Source organism: Ranitomeya variabilis, chromosome 1 (genome assembly GCF_051348905.1).
Source record: "Ranitomeya variabilis isolate aRanVar5 chromosome 1, aRanVar5.hap1, whole genome shotgun sequence".
Lineage (NCBI taxonomy): Eukaryota > Metazoa > Chordata > Amphibia > Anura > Dendrobatidae > Ranitomeya > Ranitomeya variabilis.
In genome coordinates, this window is record NC_135232.1 from 758,649,293 (window position 1) to 758,672,453 (window position 23,161).

The window sequence follows — 23,161 nt, forward strand, 5'->3', positions numbered from 1 at the left end:
CTGCCTGAAGTGAAAGATGCTTCAGAGGCCTATTATTATATTGTTTCTACTCTTTGGAAATTGATGCCACTCTAGTGGCGCTAGACTATTATTTTTTGAAATGTGAATGTAGAAATCGCAGGAACGCAGGATGCAGTGACGGACAGAAGGCAGAGCAAGGGTTAACAGGTTTATTTACAGGGGAAATACTCCACGCAGGGAGGTAAAGAGTTAAACAGTATTAAATGCACAGTACAATACAACGGTTCAAATCTCGACAATTAGGTTGCAAGGGTATCAGGAAGTCCTAACACTGCAGCTCCTGCTGCGCACTAAATAGCGCTGGCAACGGCGGGAGCAGTGCCTCCTCCTGGATGGTACTGTAGTCACTGGTTCCATCTTCTGGTGGCAGTGGTCGGTCTCCGGTACCTTCCACTGCCCCTTGTCCATATACTGATGTGGCTATTAAAGGCACGGGCCACAGAGCTGTACGAGCCCAACGTGGCTCCTAAACTGTTTTAACTGACGTAGTAAGGTCACAAGGGTCAGGACAACTATTGTGTGTCCACGTAAGGGTGCGAGTGTCAGTCCTATATGTGATCTCTCTTGCGCATGTGTGGTACCCACGGTCACGTTGTGTACGGCACCTGGTACTCTCTGGCTGTCACTGGACACACACATCACATCCCGCTCTTGCTGATCCCCCTTGTTGTCGGCGGGCGACGCTGGTCTGCTTGGCGCCGGTACTGCCAGCCAGAGCACTCCTCTCTATGACTGCTGCAACACCAGGCTCGGCTCTGCTCAGGGTACACTGCTCTGCACGGTTCTGCTCTGCACAGCTCTGCTGGCACGGCTCTGCTCAGCTGGCATGGCCCTCTCTACTTACACAACTCTGCTCTGCTGTCACAGCTCTGCTCTGCACGGTTCACTCTGCAGGCAATGGGGGCTCCTTCTATATGGCCCGTCGCCAAGTCAGTCCTGTCAGGTGGGAGAAGCAGAGCAGCTCTCTGCGCCGCCCTCTGTACTACTCTGTGCTTCACGTGCTTTCCTCCTCTTCTACTCCTCTGCTGCATGCGCTATTTTAGCTCTCCCTGCCCTCCTAGGACAGTAGGAAGCCCTGTCTTGCTCAGGCTTCCCCCAGAGAGCAGGGGAAGGTCTGCCCCACTCAGGCTTCCCCGAGAACAGATGATGCAGCCTTTTTAGTTCCGGACCCAGCATGCAGGTACCCGCAATCTTGTCGACCTCCTTACATTCCTCCTCTGTTTCCACGTGCGAGAACTCTTCGCACTCCACTATGCTCGTCTGAGGGCCGACAGTTGCCCATAATTTTCGCAACCAGTCCTGCTTCTCAGGCTCCAGCTTCTGCCAATAAGGCTCACCACCAGTACTCCAAACTTCGTGTGGAATGGCAGAGAACGGAAGTTCATTCATAGCTGCCGGAGGTAATGTCTCAGGACCGTCTTCCTCTTCACAGTCTACTACTTCTGGTGGGGGTACCTCAGGGGCATCTTGCAACTCTTCCAGTAGATCAGGGTCCCTTGAGCTGGCGGGTGGCAAACTTTCCACTTCAGAGGACAAGATAAGTGGCTTTTCTTTCTCATCATCGGGAACTCTTGGTACTTGTACCCTTTCAGATTGGTCTTCATGGATGGAACCTTCGGATCTAGCTTAGAGTGAGTGTCACCAGACTCGCCTCCACGCGTCTGAGCCACGCAGACATCTCTTTGTGGACAGACGACACCTCCTCCATCTCTTCTCGGCATCCAACATTGTGGCTCCGTCTCGCTCTGGATGGGCCTCTCCTCTTTCTGCCATACCACTCACTCCAGGGACAACACTCTCTCCTATTAGCAGGATCTTCGGAGCAGTTCTCCATTGTCGTCGGTCTCTGGTAGGGCAATTTCTGGGCAGGTGTCCCACTCTTCCGCATGTCCAGCACTTGCTTCTTCGCCTGTCTGGTGGGCATTTCCTTCTGGATCATCGGCCTTTGCGGGAAGTGTATCCCATCTGCGAGCACTCTTCACTCCGCGACCTGGAAGCAAATTTCGGGACGACAGCTGGGATACCTCTGATGCTCCTCACCTCTCCTATAACTTCTTCCATCCTCAGCTGTGAATTACCTTGGGGTATGACGCTGGGCTTCAAGACGGCAGCAAGGGCTTTCCTCAGGCTTTCAACTTCTTCCCTTATTTTTTGTATTCCTTGACGTTGTTCATGGGACCACTTTGGCTCTTCCTCGTTCGGGGTGGGTACTCCGCAGTTCACCGAACCATCTCTGTTAAGGCTGCAACCCCCTGCTCCTCGCGAATGTGCGCTTCGCTCCCCACTTTAGTAAAAGTCATGTCCGGGTTTGTCTGCAAGCGCTCCCGCAAATCCTGCTTTAACAGCACATCTAGCAAGCCTGTCACCAACTGGTCTCACAGCACTAAGTCAGGGGGTCCTACGCCTGTGCCATCTTTCTTAGTAATGGCAGTGTGGATTTCCTGTTGCACCTTTATATACTGGGTCACAGTCTCCCCCTCTCTTTGAATACGCCTAAATAGATGCATGCGCAACTCCCCTATGTCCATGGGGTCTCCATACGTCTCTTCAAGTATTTTCAGTACTTTGTCAAGGGTGTCTAGCGCCTGGGGGGGTCGTAGCATGATGGAATTCCTCACCTCTCCATCTAGGGCCATCAAGGCAATCGTCACCTCTAACGCAGGCGCCATGGGGTACATCCTCATCATTCCCCTGGCCTGCTCAGTCCAGCTCCATAACATGGTTTGACAGCGGCATTTAACTAGTTAATAGGCGCGGGTTCAAAACAGCTAACATGTCCCTGGAATGATGTGGGGTCACCGCTGGAGCCCACATCAAAGCGGAGGTACTGCCATCGGACATACTATCCTGTCCGATGGCAGAAAGGGGTTAAAACTTAAATTCCAAGCTGTAAATGCTGGACCAGAGCCTGATACCTCATGCATGGCCCATGGCTGACTGCTGCTGTGTTTGTGCAAATTTCTACTGTGGTCAATTGATGCTAATTTTCATGGTGTCTCCCCCTAATTTTAGCTGTTTGGGAAGCTTTTCTTCACTCATTTAGGTGTTGTGTATACATCTGGTTTGGCCTCCCATTGAATCTGATGGCGTTCGAGTACAGTCATTGAACAGTTCGGCAAACATCTAAATGTTCGGCGAATCGAACCGAACCGAGCATTGAAAGGTTCGATCATGTCTACTTATATAATTAGTTATTTAGGAATAGGTAAACAATCATTGACTTTAATACATGTAATCTTTTCTTACCAACAAACCTCTCTCCACATTTTTATGATCCTTCATTGGAACATCACCTATAGAGAAAATATAAAGTGGAGATTTAAATATGATTTTGGCATGTGTGTGGATTTTTTGCTGCTGATTTCACAAAACGTATAGCTAAAGGTATGCCCATATGTGACTCCATTTTATTAGCATGAGCATTGGGGCACTAACATGTTAGGCTATGCTCAATTCATATTTGTTATCATTTTGCTCATTCATTTGACTGCAATACTATAAGCAATACTGTAAGCGATATCAGCTGTTCACTAAATGAGCGGTAATCAGTGGTCAGTATGGACAGAACTGTACATGGAGTCGCCATGATGAAACAACCCATTTAAATTATAATATCACATAGAAGTTAGCATTAGACAGGGTAGATTCAGACATTTTTCCTGGATAATGGTGCTTTCACATTGCGTTATGTTTCCCCATGGGGGCATACGTCCGAAATCCCCTGCCAAACCGGGTCCAGACACATGTGTCAGCAGGGCCAATAGACTGCAATGATGACAGCAGAGCGAATATGAGTTTGCAGTGCTCTGTTTTCAGGAGTGTACGCCTGCAGGAGGCAGAAACTGAGACTTAGGCAGGCGTCACACTAACGTAGAATACAGGCGAGTGCTATGCGAGAAAGCATCACATAGCACTCGGACCACTGTTAATCTATGGGGCAGCTCACATCACCGTTTATTTTCTCAGGCGTATTCAGCGTGCGTGTAAAATCGCAGCATGCTGCGATTGTCACCGAGACTCGGCCGGGACTCGCCAATGCAATTCTATGGGTGCGAAAAAACAAATTGCCCAGCACTCGGACGATGCGGTGTTCTTTGAAAAGCCAGCAATTCATGTGCTGCATACAGTAAAATCACACTGACAGGTTAGAATAAAATAGATAGAATAGATATATATATATTTTGGACCTGGAGGAAGACACATGTGGTGTTGAAACGTGTCGTCCATAAGGGATTGAATGTATGCAATATTGTAACTGAAGAAATCTGGGACTTTTTAATGGATATATAAAAGGTATATTTTACTCTATAATTGGACTGATCGCTGGAGAAACAAAAAGTTTTTTCTTTACATGTGTGGATTTGTTCCAATCCGTAACCACAGGTTGGATGTATTCCAGTTTCTTCAAAGCGGTAAGCTGGCTTTGCCAAAAACTCTTTTATATATATATATATATATATATATATGGAATACATACCGTATATACTTGAGTATAAGCCGAGATTTTCAGCCTATTTTTTGGGCTGAAAGTCCCCCTCTTGGCTTATACTCGAGTCATACCCAGGGGTCAGCAGGGGAGGGGGAACGGGGGCTGTCTAATTATACTTAAGTGAAAACACCGTGTGCACAGTCACTATATGGTGCATAGACTAGGTTCCCAGACCATCAATGCAAATCAAAAAAGAAGTCTAGCACTCATCTTCAGCAAACGTGGAATAGATTTATTTGTAGCACTTGAAACGTTTCAGTCCAAAGGGACTTTCATCAGTCACGTGCTAATGATAGCCAGTAGGGCTGTGTTCATGGGGAAAGAAACAGTACCCAATCAATGTACAAAGACGCCGCCACACTATAGGGCACAAAGGATAGGAGTAATATAACTTAGTGCTAATATGGTGGGGTGATGACCACCTATAAAGTAAAACACCTGAGGATGATGGTAACAGGAGAAAGAGAGGCACGGCCTCCAGACACGGAATCCACCGCAAGTCTGACCTACGCGGTCCCTGCAGGTCCCTGCTTCCCCGGCGCCGCAGCTTCTTCCTGTACTGAGCGGTCACATGGTACCGCTCATTACAGTAATGAATATGCGGCTCCACCTCCCATAGGGGTGGAGCAGCATATTCATTACTGTAATGAGCGGTAACGGTGACCGCTCAGTACAGGAAGAAGCTGCGGCGACGGGGAAGCAGGGACTGCGCCAGGAGCAGGTGAGTATAATGGGGAGAGGGAGCGCTGTGCGATAGTCACCTTTCTCGTTCCTGTGCTGCTCCGTCTTCAGCATCTTCTGCAGTGACGCTCAAGTCAGAGGGCGCGGTGACGTGGTTAGTGCGTGCCCTCTGCCTGAACATCGGTGCAGAAGACACTGAAGATGGAGCGGCGCCGGAACGAAGTCAGGTGAATATTGAAAGTGCCGGGGGCCTGAGCAACAGAGAGGTGAGTATGTGATTTATTTTTTTATCACAGCAAATGGGGCAAGTGTCTGTATGGAGCATCTTATGGGGCCATAATCAACGTTTGTGCAGCACTGTATGGGGCAAATATCTTTATGGAGCATCTTATGGGGCCATATAGCATCTTATGGGGCCATAATTAATGTTTGTGGAGCACTATATGGGGCAAGTGTCTGTATGGAGCATCTTATGGGGCCATAATCAAGGTTTGTGCAGCATTATATGGGGCAAATATCTTTATGGAGCATCTTATGGGGCATAATCAACATTTGTGCAGCATTATATTGGGCAAATGTGTCTATGGAGCATCTTATGGGGCCATTATTAACCTTTATGCAGGATTATATGGGGCATATTTTAATATGGAGCATCTTATGGGGCCCATCATGAACTGTATGGAGCATTATATGGGGCTCCTGATTCAATATGGACATACAAAAACACTTAACCTACTGATGTCTCAATTAATTTTACTTTTATTGGTATCTATTTAAACTTTTGACATTTCCTGGTAGCTGCTGCAGTTCCCACCCTAGGCTTATACTCGAGCCATTAAGTTTTCCCAGTTTTTTGTGGCAAAATTAAGGGGGTCGGCTTATACTCGGGTCGGCTTATACTCGAGTATATACGGTGTATATATATATATATATGTATCAGTAATATATATATATATATATATATATATATATATATATATATATATATATATATATATATATATATATATATATATACACAGTACAGACCAAAAGTTTGGACACACTTTCTCATTTAAAGATTTTTCTGTGTTTTCATGACTATGAAAATTGTACATTCACACTGAATGCATCAAAACTATGAATTAACACATGTGGAATGATATACCGTACTTAACAAAAAAGTGTGAAACAGCTGAAATTATGTCTTATATTCTAGGTTCTTCAAAGTAGCCACCTTTTGCTCTGATGACTGCTTTGCACACTCTTGGCATTCTCTTCATGAGCTTCAAGAGGTAGTCACCGGGAATGGTCTTCCAACAATCTTGAAGGAGTTCCCAGAGATGCTTAGCACTTGTTGGCCCTTTTGCCTTCACTGTGCGGTCCAGCTCACCCCAAACCATCTCGATTGGGTTCAGGTCTGGTGACTGTGGAGGCCAGATCATCTGGTGTAGCACCCCATCAATCTCCTTCTTGGTCAAATAGCCCTTACACAGACTGGAGGGGTGTTTGGGGTCATTGTCCTTTTGAAAAATAAATGATGGTCCAACTAAACGCAAACCGGATGGAATAGAATGCTGCTGTAAGATGCTGTGGTAGCCATGCTGGTTCACTATGCCTTCAAATTTTGAATAAATCCCCAACAGTGTCACCAGCAAATCACCCCCACACCTCCTCCTCCATGCTTCACAGTGGGAACCAGGCATGTAGAATCCATCCGTTCACCTTTTCTGCGTCGCACAAAAACACGGTGGTTGGAAACAAATATCTCAAATTTGGACTCATCAGGCCAAAGCACAGATTTCCACTGGTCTAATGTCCATTCCTTGTGTTCTTTAGCCCAAACAAGTCTCTTCTGCTTGTTGCCTGTCTTTAGCAGTAGTTTCCTAGCAGCTATTTTACCATGAAGGCCTGCTGCACAAAGTCTCCTCTTAACAGTTGTTGTAGAGATGTGTCTGCCGCTTGAACTCTGTGTGGTATTGCCCTGGTCTCTAATCTGAGCTTCTGTTAACCTGCGATTTCTGAGGCTAGTGACTCAGATAAACTTATCCTCAGAAGCAGAGGTGACTCTTGGTTTTCCTTTCCTGGGGCGGTCCTCATGTGAGCCAGTTTCTTTGTGGCGCTTGATGGTTTTTGTCACTGCACTTGGGGAGACTTTCAAAGTTTTCCCATTTTTTCGGGTTGACTGACCTTTATTTCTTAAAGCAATGATGGACACTCGTTTTTCTTTACTTAGCTGCTTTTTTCTTGCCATAATACAAATTCTAACAGTCTATTCAGTAGGACTATCTGTAGCGCCCCCACTGCCGCAGGGCCGAAGGGTACCCGGTACCGAGCCTGTGAGTCTCTGCTCTGGGGTTGTCACGGTGGCTAGGCCCGGTCCGTGACCCTGCTGAGGGGCGTACAGTAATAGATGTGGATGGTGGTGGTGGTGCGGTGCAGTAAATAACGAGGACACCAGGTTGCAGTCTCTTTACCTCTTTACTGAAGATCTCTGGGTCCTCAATCCGGAATACGGTTAACCAGGCTGCGCAAGTCCGGCCGGTCCAATGGCACCTCCAGAGTTCTCTTTGCAGGTGGAAATCTGTGCCTTCCTGCTAGCGCTATGTGTTGTGGTCCTTCCCTGCTGTGCTTACGGAAAGTCCCCACAACTGTTGTGTCCGTTTCTTAAGTTCCCTCACAACTCGATTAGATGATGTTCTGCTAATCTTCCGTCCCTCCCTGATGTTACGGTTAGGATGGCACCCGTATGACGGGTAGGCTTGGAGCTCTTCCGGGACCCTAGAGTCGCCCCTCTCCACAAGTTGCCCCCTATGTCTTCGTAGGTGATTTAGGTGAGACAGCCCGCCTATGACTGACTGTCCTGCCGTTGGTTTGAAGTATTGCTTGAAGCTAGATTTATAAATACTTCCTCGGCGTTCCGGCCGCCGGTTGTGCGCCTCAGTAGGATGTTGCCTCGGTCTCACAGCACGACTCCTACTGGTATTCTCCTTGTCGCTTTGATCTCGTTTCTCACTCAGCACAATCTATCTCGCTTCTAATCCTTCCTTGGGCACCGCCGCTATGCTGAGCAGGCACGGTCCCGTGACGTTCTCTCAAGTTGCCAGGCCTCTGTCAGGATCCCACCCCTGACAGGGACCCTACCGAATCTTCCCCCACAACACCCTCTGCCACAAGGTGTTGCCTGGTTCCAACCCAGTCAGCTTTTCTCCCTAACTTCCTGCCTGACCCCCAGTTTTACCAGTATGTGAGGAGTGGCCTAATGAATAGAACCCTTAGCTCCCCCTGGAGGCCCGGCTGTGAAATGTATTGGTGTCTGTGATACCTGGTCAGATGAACTCCTTCAGTGCCATCAGACGTACCATAGCTCCCCTTAGTGGCGGAGCCACAGTACTGCAACGACCAGGACTCTGGGGCGCTGCACTCCCCCCCGGTTAAATCCAGTACTCCTGGACTGGGAAGAAAACAACAATACATGTTAGCAAAAATACATACAATTTTGAAAATGCAAGTACAAGTAAACTTTTTAACAGAGCTTCCCTTTATGGGAGGTGAGGACACTTGAACGTTACAAACATGGTTAAATATTTTAAATAACATACTATAAGTAACTTCTTTTACCCAACCGGGTATTCTACTAAGTGCAAAACTTGTGAACATTAATTTAACATTGCCTTTAAGGACGTACTCGCTAAATCCACTAAAGACCTTCTTATAACACATTATAAGGCTACTTAACGTTTTTGCATTCTCCTACTTTACGTCTGCAGGACCGCCTGTCCTAACTGCTCCAGACCTACTGCCTCTCCTTTCTATACAGGACCGCCCCTTTCCGCCCGGGCCTACTGTCCTTCCACTACTATACACAGTATAGAACATATCATTTTTCTTTCAGTTCAAGATCACTGAGCCATCTCTGTATGGCTCCTAGGAGGACTCACTAACTAACCCCGTACGGGTTCACTTCCTGTCCTCGTTCTTCTATCAACATCACTAAACATTTCTCACAATTTAACTAGCTTTCTACATATAATCTTTACATATCAGCATTATCAGTACTTTCTTTCAAAACATTATCATTCTTTAAGTGCTCTTGATGAACATCCCCTTTAAGAAGGGACTAAGTCTCTATGAGGTAGTGCAACTTCTCAAGCTGCAAGTCCGTATGCAGTAAGGACTCTGGTGCTGTTTCCAGGAACAGTTTATTCGCAAAGAGTCCTTTCTTTTGTAAAACCAGTAGAGGGCACCTTTAAGAAGGTGCAAACTATTTACAATGAGTTTGTAATCATGCAGTGTTCATGATCCGGTGGTCTTTATAACATGTGTGTCAGCTGTGTATCCACCAGACTTCTGCACAACACAACTGATGGTCCCAACCCCTTTTATAAGGCAAGAAATCCCACTTATTAAACCTGACAGGGCACACCTTTGAAGTGAAAACCATTCCCGGTGACTACCTCTTGAAGCTCATCAAGAGAATGCCAAGAGTGTGCAAAGCAGTCATCAAAGCAAAAGGTGGCTACTTTGAACAACCTAGAATATTAGACATAATTTCAGTTGTTTTACACTTTTATGTTAAGTATATAATTCCACGTGTTAGTTCATAGTTTTGATGCCTTCAGTGTGAATGTACAATTTTCATAGTCATGAAAATACAGAAAAATCTTTAAATGAGAAGGTGTGTCCAAACTTTTGGTCTGTACTGTATATATATATATATATATATACAGTGGGGCAAAAAAGTATTTAGTCAGTCAGCAATAGTGCAAGTTCCACCACTTAAAAAGATGAGAGGCGTCTGTAATTTACATGATAGGTAGACCTCAACTATGGGAGACAAACTGAGAAACAATAATCCAGAAAATCACATTGTCTGTTTTTTTATCATTTTATTTGCATTTTATGGTGGAAAATAAGTATTTGGTCAGAAACAAAATTTCATCTCAATACTTTGTAAAATATCCTTTGTTGGCAATGACAGAAAATTGTACATTCACACTGAAGACATCAAAACTATGAATTAACACATGTGGAATTATATACTTAACATAAAAGTGTGAAACAACTGAAATTATGTCTTATATTCTAGGTTCTTTAAAGTAGCCACCTTTTGCTTTTGATGCCTGCTTGGCACACTCTTGGCATTCTCTTGATGAGCTTCAAGAGGTAGTCACCGGGAATGGTCTTCCAACAATCTTGAAGGAGTTCTCAGAGATGCTTAGCACTTGTTGGCCCTTTTGCCTTCACTCTACGGTCCAGCTCATCCCAAACCATCTCGATTGGGTTCAGGTCTGGTGACTGTGGAGGCCAGGTCATCTGGCGTAGCACCCCATCACTCTCCTTCTTGGTCAAATAGCCCTTACACTGCCTGGAGGTGTGTTTGAGGTCATTGTCCTGTTGATAAATAAATGATGGTCCAACTAAATGCAAACCGGATGGAATAGCATGCCGCTGCATGATGCTGTGGTAGCCATGCTGGTTCAGTATGCCTTCAATTTTGAATAAATCCCCAACAGTGTCACCAGCAGAGCACCCCCACACCATCACAGCTCCTCCTCCATGCTTCACGGTGGGAACCAGGCATGTAGAGTCTATCCGTTCACCTTTTCTGGGTCGCACAAAGACACAGTGGTTGGAACCAAAGATCTCAAATTTGGACTCATCAGACCAAAGCACAGATTCCCACTGGTCTAATGTCCATTGCTTGTGTTATTTAGCCCAAACAAGTCTCTTCTGCTTGTTGCCTGTCCTTAGCAGTGATTTCCTAGCAGCTATTTTACCATGAAGGCCTGCTGCACAAAGTCTCCTCTTAACAGTTGTAGAGATGTGTCTGCTGCTAGAACTCTGTGTGGCATTGACCTGGTCTCTAATCTGAGCTGCTGTTAACCTGCGATTTCTGAGGCTGGTGACTCAGATAAACTTATCCTCAGAAGCAGAGGTGACTCTTGGTTTTCCTTTCCTGGGGCGGTCCTCATGTGAGCCAGTTTCTTTGTTGCGCTTGATGGTTTTTGCCACTGCACTTGGGGAGACTTTCAAAGTTTGCCCAATTTTTCGGACTGACTGACCTTCATTTCTTAAAGTAATAATGGCCACTCATTTTTCTTTACTCAGCTGTTTTTTTTTTTGTCATAATACAAATTCTAACAGTCTATTCAGTAGGGCTATCAGCTGTGATTCCACAAGACTTCTGCACAGCACAACTGATGGTCCCAACACCATTTATAAGGCAAGAAATCCCACTTATTAAACCTGACAGGGCACACCTGTGAAGTGAAAACCATTCCCAGTGACTACCTCTTGAAGCTCATCAAGAGAATGCCAAGAGTGTGCAAAGCAGTCATCAAAGCAAAAGATGGCTACTTTGGAGAACCTAGAATATAAGACATAATTTCAGTTGTTTCACATTTTTTTGCTAAGTATATAATTCCACATGTGTTATTTCATAGTGTTGATGCCTTCAGTGTGAATGTACAATTTTCATAGTCATGAAAATACAGAAAAATCTTTAAATGAGAATGTGTGGCCAAACTTTTGGTCTGTACTGTATATATATATCTAATATATAAAGCTGAATGTGTGTGTGTGTGTATGTATGTATGTATGTATGTATGTCCGGGATTGGCATCTGAACCGTAGCAGCTACAGCCACAAAATTTTGCACAGTCACACGTCTGGACCCCGAGAGCGTCATAGGCTATGTTGTGAGGTGAAATTTTAACCCCGCGCTTTCCAATTCACCAAACAATTTTGCCCCTATCTACATAATGGGGAAAAAGTGAAAGGAAAAGTGTTGGAGGCGTCGCAGCTACAGGCACAAAATTTTGCACAGTCACACGTCTGGACCCTGAGAGCGTCAAAGCTATATTGTGAGGTGAAATTTTAACCCCGCGCTTTCCAAGTCACCAAACAATTTTGCCCCTATCTACATAATGGGGAAAAAATGAAAGGAAAAGTGTTGGAGGCAAATTAACAGCTGCCAGATGTGAACAAGGGGGACTTAAAGAATGACAGCGATGGCACCAAAGAGTATATACTGTACAGTTGCTAAGGTGGGGCCCCAACATGGGATAATCACACCACCACGGGGATATGAACACACACACAAAATGCGCCACACACTACCACGTGCTCGAACACATATACCACCCTCAGTGCACATTTCACCACACATACACCAACCTCGCCACATAAAAGTAGAAACACAAAAGTCGCCGCTCAAAACTCGCCACGCGCAAAACTCTCCACATGCAAAACTCGCCACACGTGCAAAACTCGCCACACGCAAAACTTGCACACGCAGAAAAATTGCCACACGCAGAAAAATTGCCACATGCACAAAAGTTGCAACACATGCAAAAGTTGCCTCACACAAAACTTGCACATACTCAAAAGGCACCACACATAAAACTCGCCACGCGCAAAACTCGCCATGCGCAAAACTTGCTGCACACAACTTGCTACACTAACCTGTCACATGCAACTCGACACACAAAAAGTTGCTACACGCATGTCGCCACACAAAACTCATCTCACAAAAGTCCCTACATGCATGTCGCCACACGCAACTCAACACACACAACTTGACACACGAAACTCGCCCTAAAACACACACAAGTCTGGTATCCTTCAAAAATAAAAATCTGATTAATAAGCAGACAAACTACAAGAGCAACAAATGTACCATATAGGAATCCGGCAGCTGTCAGTCACATGACCAGTCTATTATGTGTATGTGTGAGCTAATATATACTGCCAGGGGGTGGGCTTACTGTTGGCTGGGGATTTATCAGGCTGCCATTTTAGCTTACAAATACTGAGGTAAAAATACTGACCAAATAACGTGTGAACGAGGGCTAATACAGGAGGAGATGGCATACAGCTATATACTATATACAGGAGATGACACACAGGTATATACTATTTACAGGGGAGATGACACACAGGTATATACTATATACAGGAGGAGATGACACACAGATATATACTATATACAGGAGAGATGACACACAGGTATATACTATATAGAGGAGGAGATGACATACAGGTACATACTACATACAGGAGGAGATGACATACAGGTATATACTATATACAGGAGGAGATGACACACAGGTATATACTATATACAGGAGCAGATTACCTACAGGTATATAGTATATACAGGAGGAGATGACACAGGTATATGCTATGTATAGGAGGAGATGACATACAGGTATATACTATATACAGGAGATGACACACAGATATATACTATATATAGGTGAGATGACACACAGGTATATACTATATACAGGAGATTACATACAGGTATATCTAATATATAAAGCTGAATGTGTGTATGTATGTATGTGTGTATGTCCGGGATTGGCATCTGTACCGTCGCAGCTACAGCCACAAAATTTTGCACAGTCACACGTCTGGACCCCGAGAGCGTCATAGGCTATGTTGTGAGGTGAAATTTTAACCCCGCGCGTTCCAATTCACCAAACAATTTTGCTCCTATCTACATAATGGGGAAAAAGTGAAGGGAAAAGTGTTGGAGGAAAATTGACAGCTGCCAGATGTGAACAATGAGGACTTAAAGAATGAGAGCGATGGCGACAAAGAGTATATACCGTACAGTTGCTAAGGTGGGGCCCCGACATGGGATACTCACCACACACGGGGATATGAACACAAACACAAAATGCGCCACACACTACCACGTGCTTGAACACATATACCACCCTCAGCACACATTTCACCACACACACACACCAACCTCGCCACATAAAAGTCGAAACACAAAAGTCACCACTCAAAACTCGCTACATGCAAAACTCGCCATATGCAAAACTAGGCTCACGCAAAACTCGCCACACGTGCAAAACTCACCTCATGGAAAACTCACCTCATGCAAAACTTGCACACACAGAAAAATTGCCACATGTACAAAAGTTGCACCACATGCAAAAGTTGCCTCACACAAAACTTGCACATACTCAAAATGCACCACACATAAAACTCGCCACGCGCAAAACTCGCCATGCACAAATCTTGCTGCACACAACTTGCTACACTAACCTGTCACATGCAACTCAACACACAAAATGTTGCTACACGCATGTCGCCACACAAAACTCATCTCACAAAAGTCGCTACATGCATGTCGCCACACGCAACTCAACACACACAACTTGACACATAAAACTCGCCCTAAAACACACACAAGTCTGGTATTGTCCTTCAAAAATAAAAATCTGATTAATAAGCAAACTACAAGAGCAACAAATGTACCATATAGGAAATACGGCAGCTGTCAGTCACATGACCTGTCTATTATGTGTATGTGTGAGCTAATATATACTGCCAGGGGGGAGGGCTTCCTGTTGGCTGGGGATTTATCAGGCTGCCAATAGCAACCAATCACAGCTCAGCTTCTATTTTGCTACAGTTAATTAACCTGAGCTCTGATTGGTTAATATAGGCAACAAAGACATTCTCAGTATAACAAAGCTAATATATGTTGTGAAATGCTTCTATTTGCTTAGTTTTTGCCTTTTAATAATTACATTTCTATCTATTTGTTTTGTGGTTTTTGTGTGCAGAATAAATTTTTGTTAACACATTCTATTTTGCTAACAGCAGTCATTAACCCGGGCGAAGCCGGGTAGTACAGCTAGTCTAATATATAAAGCTGAATGTGTGTGTGTGTGTATGTATGTATGTATGTATGTATGTCCGGGATTGGCATCTGAACCGTAGCAGCTACAGCCACAAAATTTTGCACAGTCACACGTCTGGACCCCGAGAGCGTCATAGGCTATGTTGTGAGGTGAAATTTTAACCCCGCGCTTTCCAATTCACCAAACAATTTTGCCCCTATCTACATAATGGGGAAAAAGTGAAAGGAAAAGTGTTGGAGGCGTCGCAGCTACAGGCACAAAATTTTGCACAGTCACACGTCTGGACCCTGAGAGCGTCAAAGCTATATTGTGAGGTGAAATTTTAACCCCGCGCTTTCCAAGTCACCAAACAATTTTGCCCCTATCTACATAATGGGGAAAAAATGAAAGGAAAAGTGTTGGAGGCAAATTAACAGCTGCCAGATGTGAACAAGGGGGACTTAAAGAATGACAGCGATGGCACCAAAGAGTATATACTGTACAGTTGCTAAGGTGGGGCCCCAACATGGGATAATCACACCACCACGGGGATATGAACACACACACAAAATGCGCCACACACTACCACGTGCTCGAACACATATACCACCCTCAGTGCACATTTCACCACACATACACCAACCTCGCCACATAAAAGTAGAAACACAAAAGTCGCCGCTCAAAACTCGCCACGCGCAAAACTCTCCACATGCAAAACTCGCCACACGTGCAAAACTCGCCACACGCAAAACTTGCACACGCAGAAAAATTGCCACACGCAGAAAAATTGCCACATGCACAAAAGTTGCAACACATGCAAAAGTTGCCTCACACAAAACTTGCACATACTCAAAAGGCACCACACATAAAACTCGCCACGCGCAAAACTCGCCATGCGCAAAACTTGCTGCACACAACTTGCTACACTAACCTGTCACATGCAACTCGACACACAAAAAGTTGCTACACGCATGTCGCCACACAAAACTCATCTCACAAAAGTCCCTACATGCATGTCGTCACACGCAACTCAACACACACAACTTGACACACGAAACTCGCCCTAAAACACACACAAGTCTGGTATCCTTCAAAAATAAAAATCTGATTAATAAGCAGACAAACTACAAGAGCAACAAATGTACCATATAGGAATCCGGCAGCTGTCAGTCACATGACCAGTCTATTATGTGTATGTGTGAGCTAATATATACTGCCAGGGGGTGGGCTTACTGTTGGCTGGGGATTTATCAGGCTGCCATTTTAGCTTACAAATACTGAGGTAAAAATACTGACCAAATAACGTGTGAACGAGGGCTAATACAGGAGGAGATGGCATACAGCTATATACTATATACAGGAGATGACACACAGGTATATACTATTTACAGGGGAGATGACACACAGGTATATACTATATACAGGAGGAGATGACACACAGATATATACTATATACAGGAGAGATGACACACAGGTATATACTATATAGAGGAGGAGATGACATACAGGTACATACTACATACAGGAGGAGATGACATACAGGTATATACTATATACAGGAGGAGATGACACACAGGTATATACTATATACAGGAGCAGATTACCTACAGGTATATAGTATATACAGGAGGAGATGACACAGGTATATGCTATGTATAGGAGGAGATGACATACAGGTATATACTATATACAGGAGATGACACACAGATATATACTATATATAGGTGAGATGACACACAGGTATATACTATATACAGGAGATTACATACAGGTATATCTAATATATAAAGCTGAATGTGTGTATGTATGTATGTGTGTATGTCCGGGATTGGCATCTGTACCGTCGCAGCTACAGCCACAAAATTTTGCACAGTCACACGTCTGGACCCCGAGAGCGTCATAGGCTATGTTGTGAGGTGAAATTTTAACCCCGCGCGTTCCAATTCACCAAACAATTTTGCTCCTATCTACATAATGGGGAAAAAGTGAAGGGAAAAGTGTTGGAGGAAAATTGACAGCTGCCAGATGTGAACAATGAGGACTTAAAGAATGAGAGCGATGGCGACAAAGAGTATATACCGTACAGTTGCTAAGGTGGGGCCCCGACATGGGATACTCACCACACACGGGGATATGAACACAAACACAAAATGCGCCACACACTACCACGTGCTTGAACACATATACCACCCTCAGCACACATTTCACCACACACACACACCAACCTCGCCACATAAAAGTCGAAACACAAAAGTCACCACTCAAAACTCGCTACATGCAAAACTCGCCATATGCAAAACTAGGCTCACGCAAAACTCGCCACACGTGCAAAACTCACCTCATGGAAAACTCACCTCATGCAAAACTTGCACACACAGAAAAATTGCCACATGTACAAAAGTTGCACCACATGCAAAAGTTGCCTCACACAAAACTTGCACATACTCAAAATGCACCACACATAAAACTCGCCACGCGCAAAACTCGCCATGCACAAATCTTGCTGCACACAACTTGCTACACTAACCTGTCACATGCAACTCAACACACAAAATGTTGCTACACGCATGTCGCCACACAAAACTCATCTCACAAAAGTCGCTACATGCATGTCGCCACACGCAACTCAACACACACAACTTGACACATAAAACTCGCCCTAAAACACACACAAGTCTGGTATTGTCCTTCAAAAATAAAAATCTGATTAATAAGCAAACTACAAGAGCAACAAATGTACCATATAGGAAATACGGCAGCTGTCAGTCACATGACCTGTCTATTATGTGTATGTGTGAGCTAATATATACTGCCAGGGGGGAGGGCTTCCTGTTGGCTGGGGATTTATCAGGCTGCCAATAGCAACCAATCACAGCTCAGCTTCTATTTTGCTACAGTTAATTAACCTGAGCTCTGATTGGTTAATATAGGCAACAAAGACATTCTCAGTATAACAAAGCTAATATATGTTGTGAAATGCTTCTATTTGCTTAGTTTTTGCCTTTTAATAATTACATTTCTATCTATTTGTTTTGTGGTTTTTGTGTGCAGAATAAATTTTTGTTAACACATTCTATTTTGCTAACAGCAGTCATTAACCCGGGCGAAGCCGGGTAGTACAGCTAGTATATATATATATATATATATATATATATATATATATATATATATATATATATATATATATATATATATATATATTGCATGGATAGATTAAACAGCTGACATGTGCCGGAAAAGATGTGGGCTCACCGCTGGAGCCCACATCGAAGGGAGAGAAGCAACCTGCACCGTACTAGTATGGCGCAGGTTGCGAAGGGGTTAAAGGGTCCATGTCAGTATGTCAGTAGGATCCAACCCCACAAACTGGTTATATGGTCATGTTGAGTAGAGAATGAGTGAATATTTCAATGTTTGGTTCAGATTACGATCGCCGAAATTGCAATATTCGCTGATTTATTCGATGAATATTCGCCAAACATAACCGAACACCATTATAGTCAATGGGAGGCAAAAACGTAAATTCCCCCCTGGGATCAATAAAGTGTATCATATCGTAAAACAAAAGCATGCACAACCCCTCATAACGGCACAAAAAGCTGCCAAAACATATCAAATGAGGGACAGACACCAGGAAAGTGGCCTCAATTTTTCCACAGTATAAATTGTAGCATGGCACTTCAGCAATCAGCCAGGCATGAGGTATCGGGGTCTGGGCCAGCATTTACAGCTTTCAATTGAACGTCACAGTAAGACGAGATGGGTGAGGGATTGGTGTAGGCCTCCTGTGCTGTGAGCCCTGATACCACATGCAACACCTCTACCTGATTTCATGCTCAGCCACACTCAGGTGGCACAAATATCATATACATTTTGTAGACTTCTATTGTCAGAAAAATCTAAAGGATAGTAACATGGGTAGTTGACTTCAAGGAAGTGGAGGCTTGATGGTCTTGAAAACCTACTGCTACAGGCAACATGCATGAAGGAGACCCAACCAGGAGTCTACACATTTACAAAAATTAGTAGCAGACACCAACAAAGTGGCATCAATTGCAATAGAGTAGAAGTAATATAGTGGGGACCGACACCTCTTCCACTACAGCTAACCCAACAGATGGAGACTGTAACGGGCAAGGTGGTGGAAACACTGTACCTTATCCCTCTGAAAGCCTAAAAGGGTGTAACTAGGTGGCCTACCAAATCCAGATAAGTGGCAGCAGTTGAAAACTGAGACCCAAGGAGGGACAAGGAGGTGGCAGCAGGTGTTACTCCATGGCTGACCAACAGAAGGTGCCTGCTGACTACCTACAGCGGGTAAGCTGCTACGGCCCGAAGGCACTGGTACTGTAGGAACTCTGGAACCACAGGTGCAGATGGGACCGGCTGAGGCACAGAATAGCACTGGCAGGTGCGGGCTGGACCAGGTGTAGGCAGATGGGCTCTGGCAGGTGCGTTCTGTACCAGCTGATGGACAAAGAGCACAGACAGGTATGAGTAGATGGGCACCTACAGGTAAGAGCAGATGGGTACAGGGTAGACAGGCAGACAGGTGGACCTGGGGAACCTGACAACTAGAAAACATGCAAGGCAAGCTAACAACCTAGCTTGGGCATCTTCATATTGGAGGAGAAGCCTTAAATAAAAAATGTCGCCCAGATATAGGCTGGGAATACCTTAGGTTAAAGCGGGCAGTCTCTTTAAGAGGGAGGAAGCACACACGCTCCCTAAGCATAGTGCCTGGTCCTACAACTGAACATTGGTGGACACCGACACATAGAGGAGATGAGATGAGGAGGTGGTGTGTGAGTGGGAGACACTGAATGTCTTGTCTGTTAGGTATGAGATTTAACAAAGGGCCAAGTCTGTAATGTCAATAGATCAGAAAGTCTGTAGTAAGAGGGAATGGTCCACTGTGTCAAAGGAAGATGCCAGGTCCAGGAGAAGAAGGATGACAAACTCGCATCGATTTCATTTGGCAGTAAGTCATTGGTAACTTTAGTCAGGGCAGTTTCAGTTGAATGGTGCAGTCTGAAGCCAGATTGTAAGTGGTCAAAGAGGGAGCAAGAGGAGAGGTGGGAGGACAGTTCCAAATGGACATGTTGTTCCAGTAGTATGGAGGCATAGGGGAGAAATGATATGGGGCGATAGCTGGACACAGAGAGTATTGGCCAAGGGTGGGCTTTTTGAGGATGGGTCTGATCGAGGTATGTTTCAATCAGGAGGAAAGACATCAGTTGTTAGTGACAGGTTAAAGAGGTGGGTTAAGCTTGGGATGAAGACTGTGGTAAAGATTGGAATGAAATGGGACGCTATTGTTTCAAATTCACAGGTGGTGAGGCAAAGTCTTCAGCTGAGAAAAGAGGAGAGGGAGAGGAAGCTGGTGGACACAGGAGAGAATTGAAAGTACTGAATAGCTGTTTAGGGTTGTGAGACAGGTTTGATATGAGGGATGAGAAGTCAATTTGTTTTGCTGCAGTGAGCAATTGCGCAGCATTTTTACAGCTACTACTTGAGGCGCCTGTGGACTGTGCTTTGCTGTCAAGGCATGAAGAGGAGGATGGTGACTCTCAGGGTGAGGAGTGGGAGAACAGAGAGGATGACGATGAGGTCGTAGATCACACTTGGTGTAAACCCAGAGGCATGCAACTGAGTAGCTCAGCAGAGGATGAGGAGGAAGACGAGGAGGTTATGTAGACACAGAGTTATGCAACAACGACAATTAATGCATCCTGAACCTCAACACTGGCAGTGGACAGCAGCGTTCTCAGTTCTGCAGCTGCCTATTTTGGGTCTTTTTTTTCAGACAGGCAAAAATCTAAAAAATCACGATATCTGTAAACTTTTTTAAAATTGTATCAGAAAAGTCGGCACGTAACTGAATGTGATCAAGGAATAATTTTAATGTTGTCCACAATGTAGTAAACAAAAAACGTTTTGGTCACTATTGAACCTTCGTCAGTAACTACAAAATGATCAAAAACATAAACAATAAATAATAAACAAAGTATACACAACAAAGATGGTCGATATGGCAATAGGATAGGTCATACATTGCAGAGTAAATAGCAGACCAGTCCAGTTTTGCGAAGTGATCAAGAGTGAAACGATGGAAGAGAAAATGTCTCCCGATAGATGAATATAAGATAGATATACAACTGGAGAGCAAAGTGGAGTGATGTAAAGGTTTGATAACAAATTGAGACCATACCCGTTCATTTACATAGGTAATGTCCTGTGATCATAAGTAGCCTGTGACGAGTTGCACTAAAATGCTGTGCCAAGTACAAAGGATCTAAAAGGAAAGAGGTTATTGAAACACGATCATGGCCCCTGGAAGACCGGGTATCACAGTGCACATTTCCTGTATAGTTGCCAGATTATAGTTAGTGGTTGGTTGTAGAAAAATATTTAGAATTGAGAGTCCTCAGTGGTTGATACCTTTTAATGTCTAACTGAAAAGATGGTAACAAATTGCAAGCTTTCGAGACTACTCAGGTTTCTTCATCAGGCATAGACTAATAGAAATTCTGAAGAATCACATATTTATGCACAACACAGCACAGAAATAATGTCATAGATAAGACAAGTGATGTGAAGCAGAACTACCATTATGGGAGAGTGATAAACAGTTGTGTATCAAAATGGTTGGTTGTAGTGTTCCAACCCCTCGAACACTATTACCTATGCAAATGAACAGGTACGGTCTCAATTTGTTATCAAACCTTTACACCACTCCACTTTGCCCTCCAGTTGTATATCTATCATATATTCAGCTATCAGGAGACATTTTCTCCACAACCATTTCACTCTTGATCACTTCGTAAAACTGGACTGGTCTGCTATTTACTCTGCAATGTATGATCTATCCTATTACCATATCGACCATCTTTGTTATATATACTTTGTTTATTATTTATTGTTTATGTTTTTGATTATTTTGTAATTACTGACGAAGCTCCAATAGTGACCGAAACGTTTTTTTGTTTACTACGTTGTGGACAACATTAAAATTCTTCCTTGATCACATTAAGCTGAGTGCCGAATTTTCTGATACAATTTTCTATGGTGTGGGAACCTACTTTGGCACCTTCTGTAGTAGTGTTCACGCTATAATTAATCAACTTTTTTTAAAACGACCTAGTAGAGTTAAAAAAATAATAATTTCAATGCTATATGCATAAACTGGCACATGCGCGATCAACATGCGATAATCTGGGAATGTCACTGTGCTAAAATGCAGACTAGTGGGTGTCGCCAACCACCTTCCACCCCATCAACCGTATTTTCTGATTCTTCCTCCTCCCTCACCGTGGCAAGTGATGTCACACAGGTCTCCTGCCGAAGAACCACCACTTGTTTACACCCTACTGTTGGGGTGACTGACAGCCTGTCAGCTGATATGAAATTGGACATGCCTGCTGTTTTTGACTGATCTTAGATACCAAGCACACCTCATTTTTCTCAATCGACATCTCCGCCTGCATCTCTCTCACAGGCCAGCAGCTTGTCGTGTTCACCCTTCTCCACCCTGTGTCAGTACAACAGCAAACCTTCGTTTGTGCACATGCATAAAAAGGAGGAGGAAGTCCAGTCACCATCCAAATGACATATTAGGTATAGGAAAATTAGGCTATGATTTAAAGAAACCTATATCCTTTATTGTAATTTCGTAAAAACATCTTGCTTATGCCATTTCAGACCACGCAAGGTCCTCCTTAGTCACAGCTAAGACTAAGACTATCATAGCCTAATTTTCCTCTACCTAATAGATCATTTTGCTGGTGACTGGACTTCCTCCTCCTTTTTGTGCATATGTTTCATTCACCTGAGAGTCGGCTCAGGATCTCCATGTCTGTGCACCGCATTCTATTAAGGTGGGGCTGTTTAAGTCTCTGAGAATAAGGATTATCAATTCTGAGGACATGATGTGTGGCAGCAATGCATAAAAGTGGTCAAGTAAGTGGGTGGGTGAGCCTGGGGGCCAGTATATGACTGCTACTCTGAGGGAGAGGGGATGGAACACTCTGATCGTGTGAACCTCAAAAGAAGAATGATGTCCAATCAACCTGTATTTATTTATTTGGTTAAAAACAGGATTGTTGTTCGCAGCGAGGAGTGTAGGGTTATCGTGGAGTTAGCAGTGATCGTACGGCTAATCCCATGTGTTCAAATCTGGACGTAGATTAGCCGCATGCTCACCATTACTTTTCTGAGAACTAATTATTGTTAACAGCCTGTGGCCTCCTTGGATGAGTCGTTGCCCAATCGTGTCATTGTCTGGACAATTGGGGCCTACTGAGAGCTACAAAGATCACAGCGCTTGTCCTGTGATCTCTGTGATTAT

General features: G+C 44.2%; 1 protein-coding gene across 1 annotated transcript in view; it reads right to left on the reverse strand.

Moving 5' to 3' along the window:
- LOC143783131 (uncharacterized) overlaps positions 1-23,161 on the reverse strand; it is a 127,378-nt gene that overhangs the window by 82,699 nt on the left and 21,518 nt on the right. The window contains exon 2 of the mRNA XM_077271432.1: positions 3,268-3,314. Within this exon, the coding sequence (XP_077127547.1) occupies positions 3,268-3,303 (36 nt within the window). The 5' untranslated portion in view covers positions 3,304-3,314. The remainder of the gene's footprint in view (positions 1-3,267; positions 3,315-23,161) is intronic.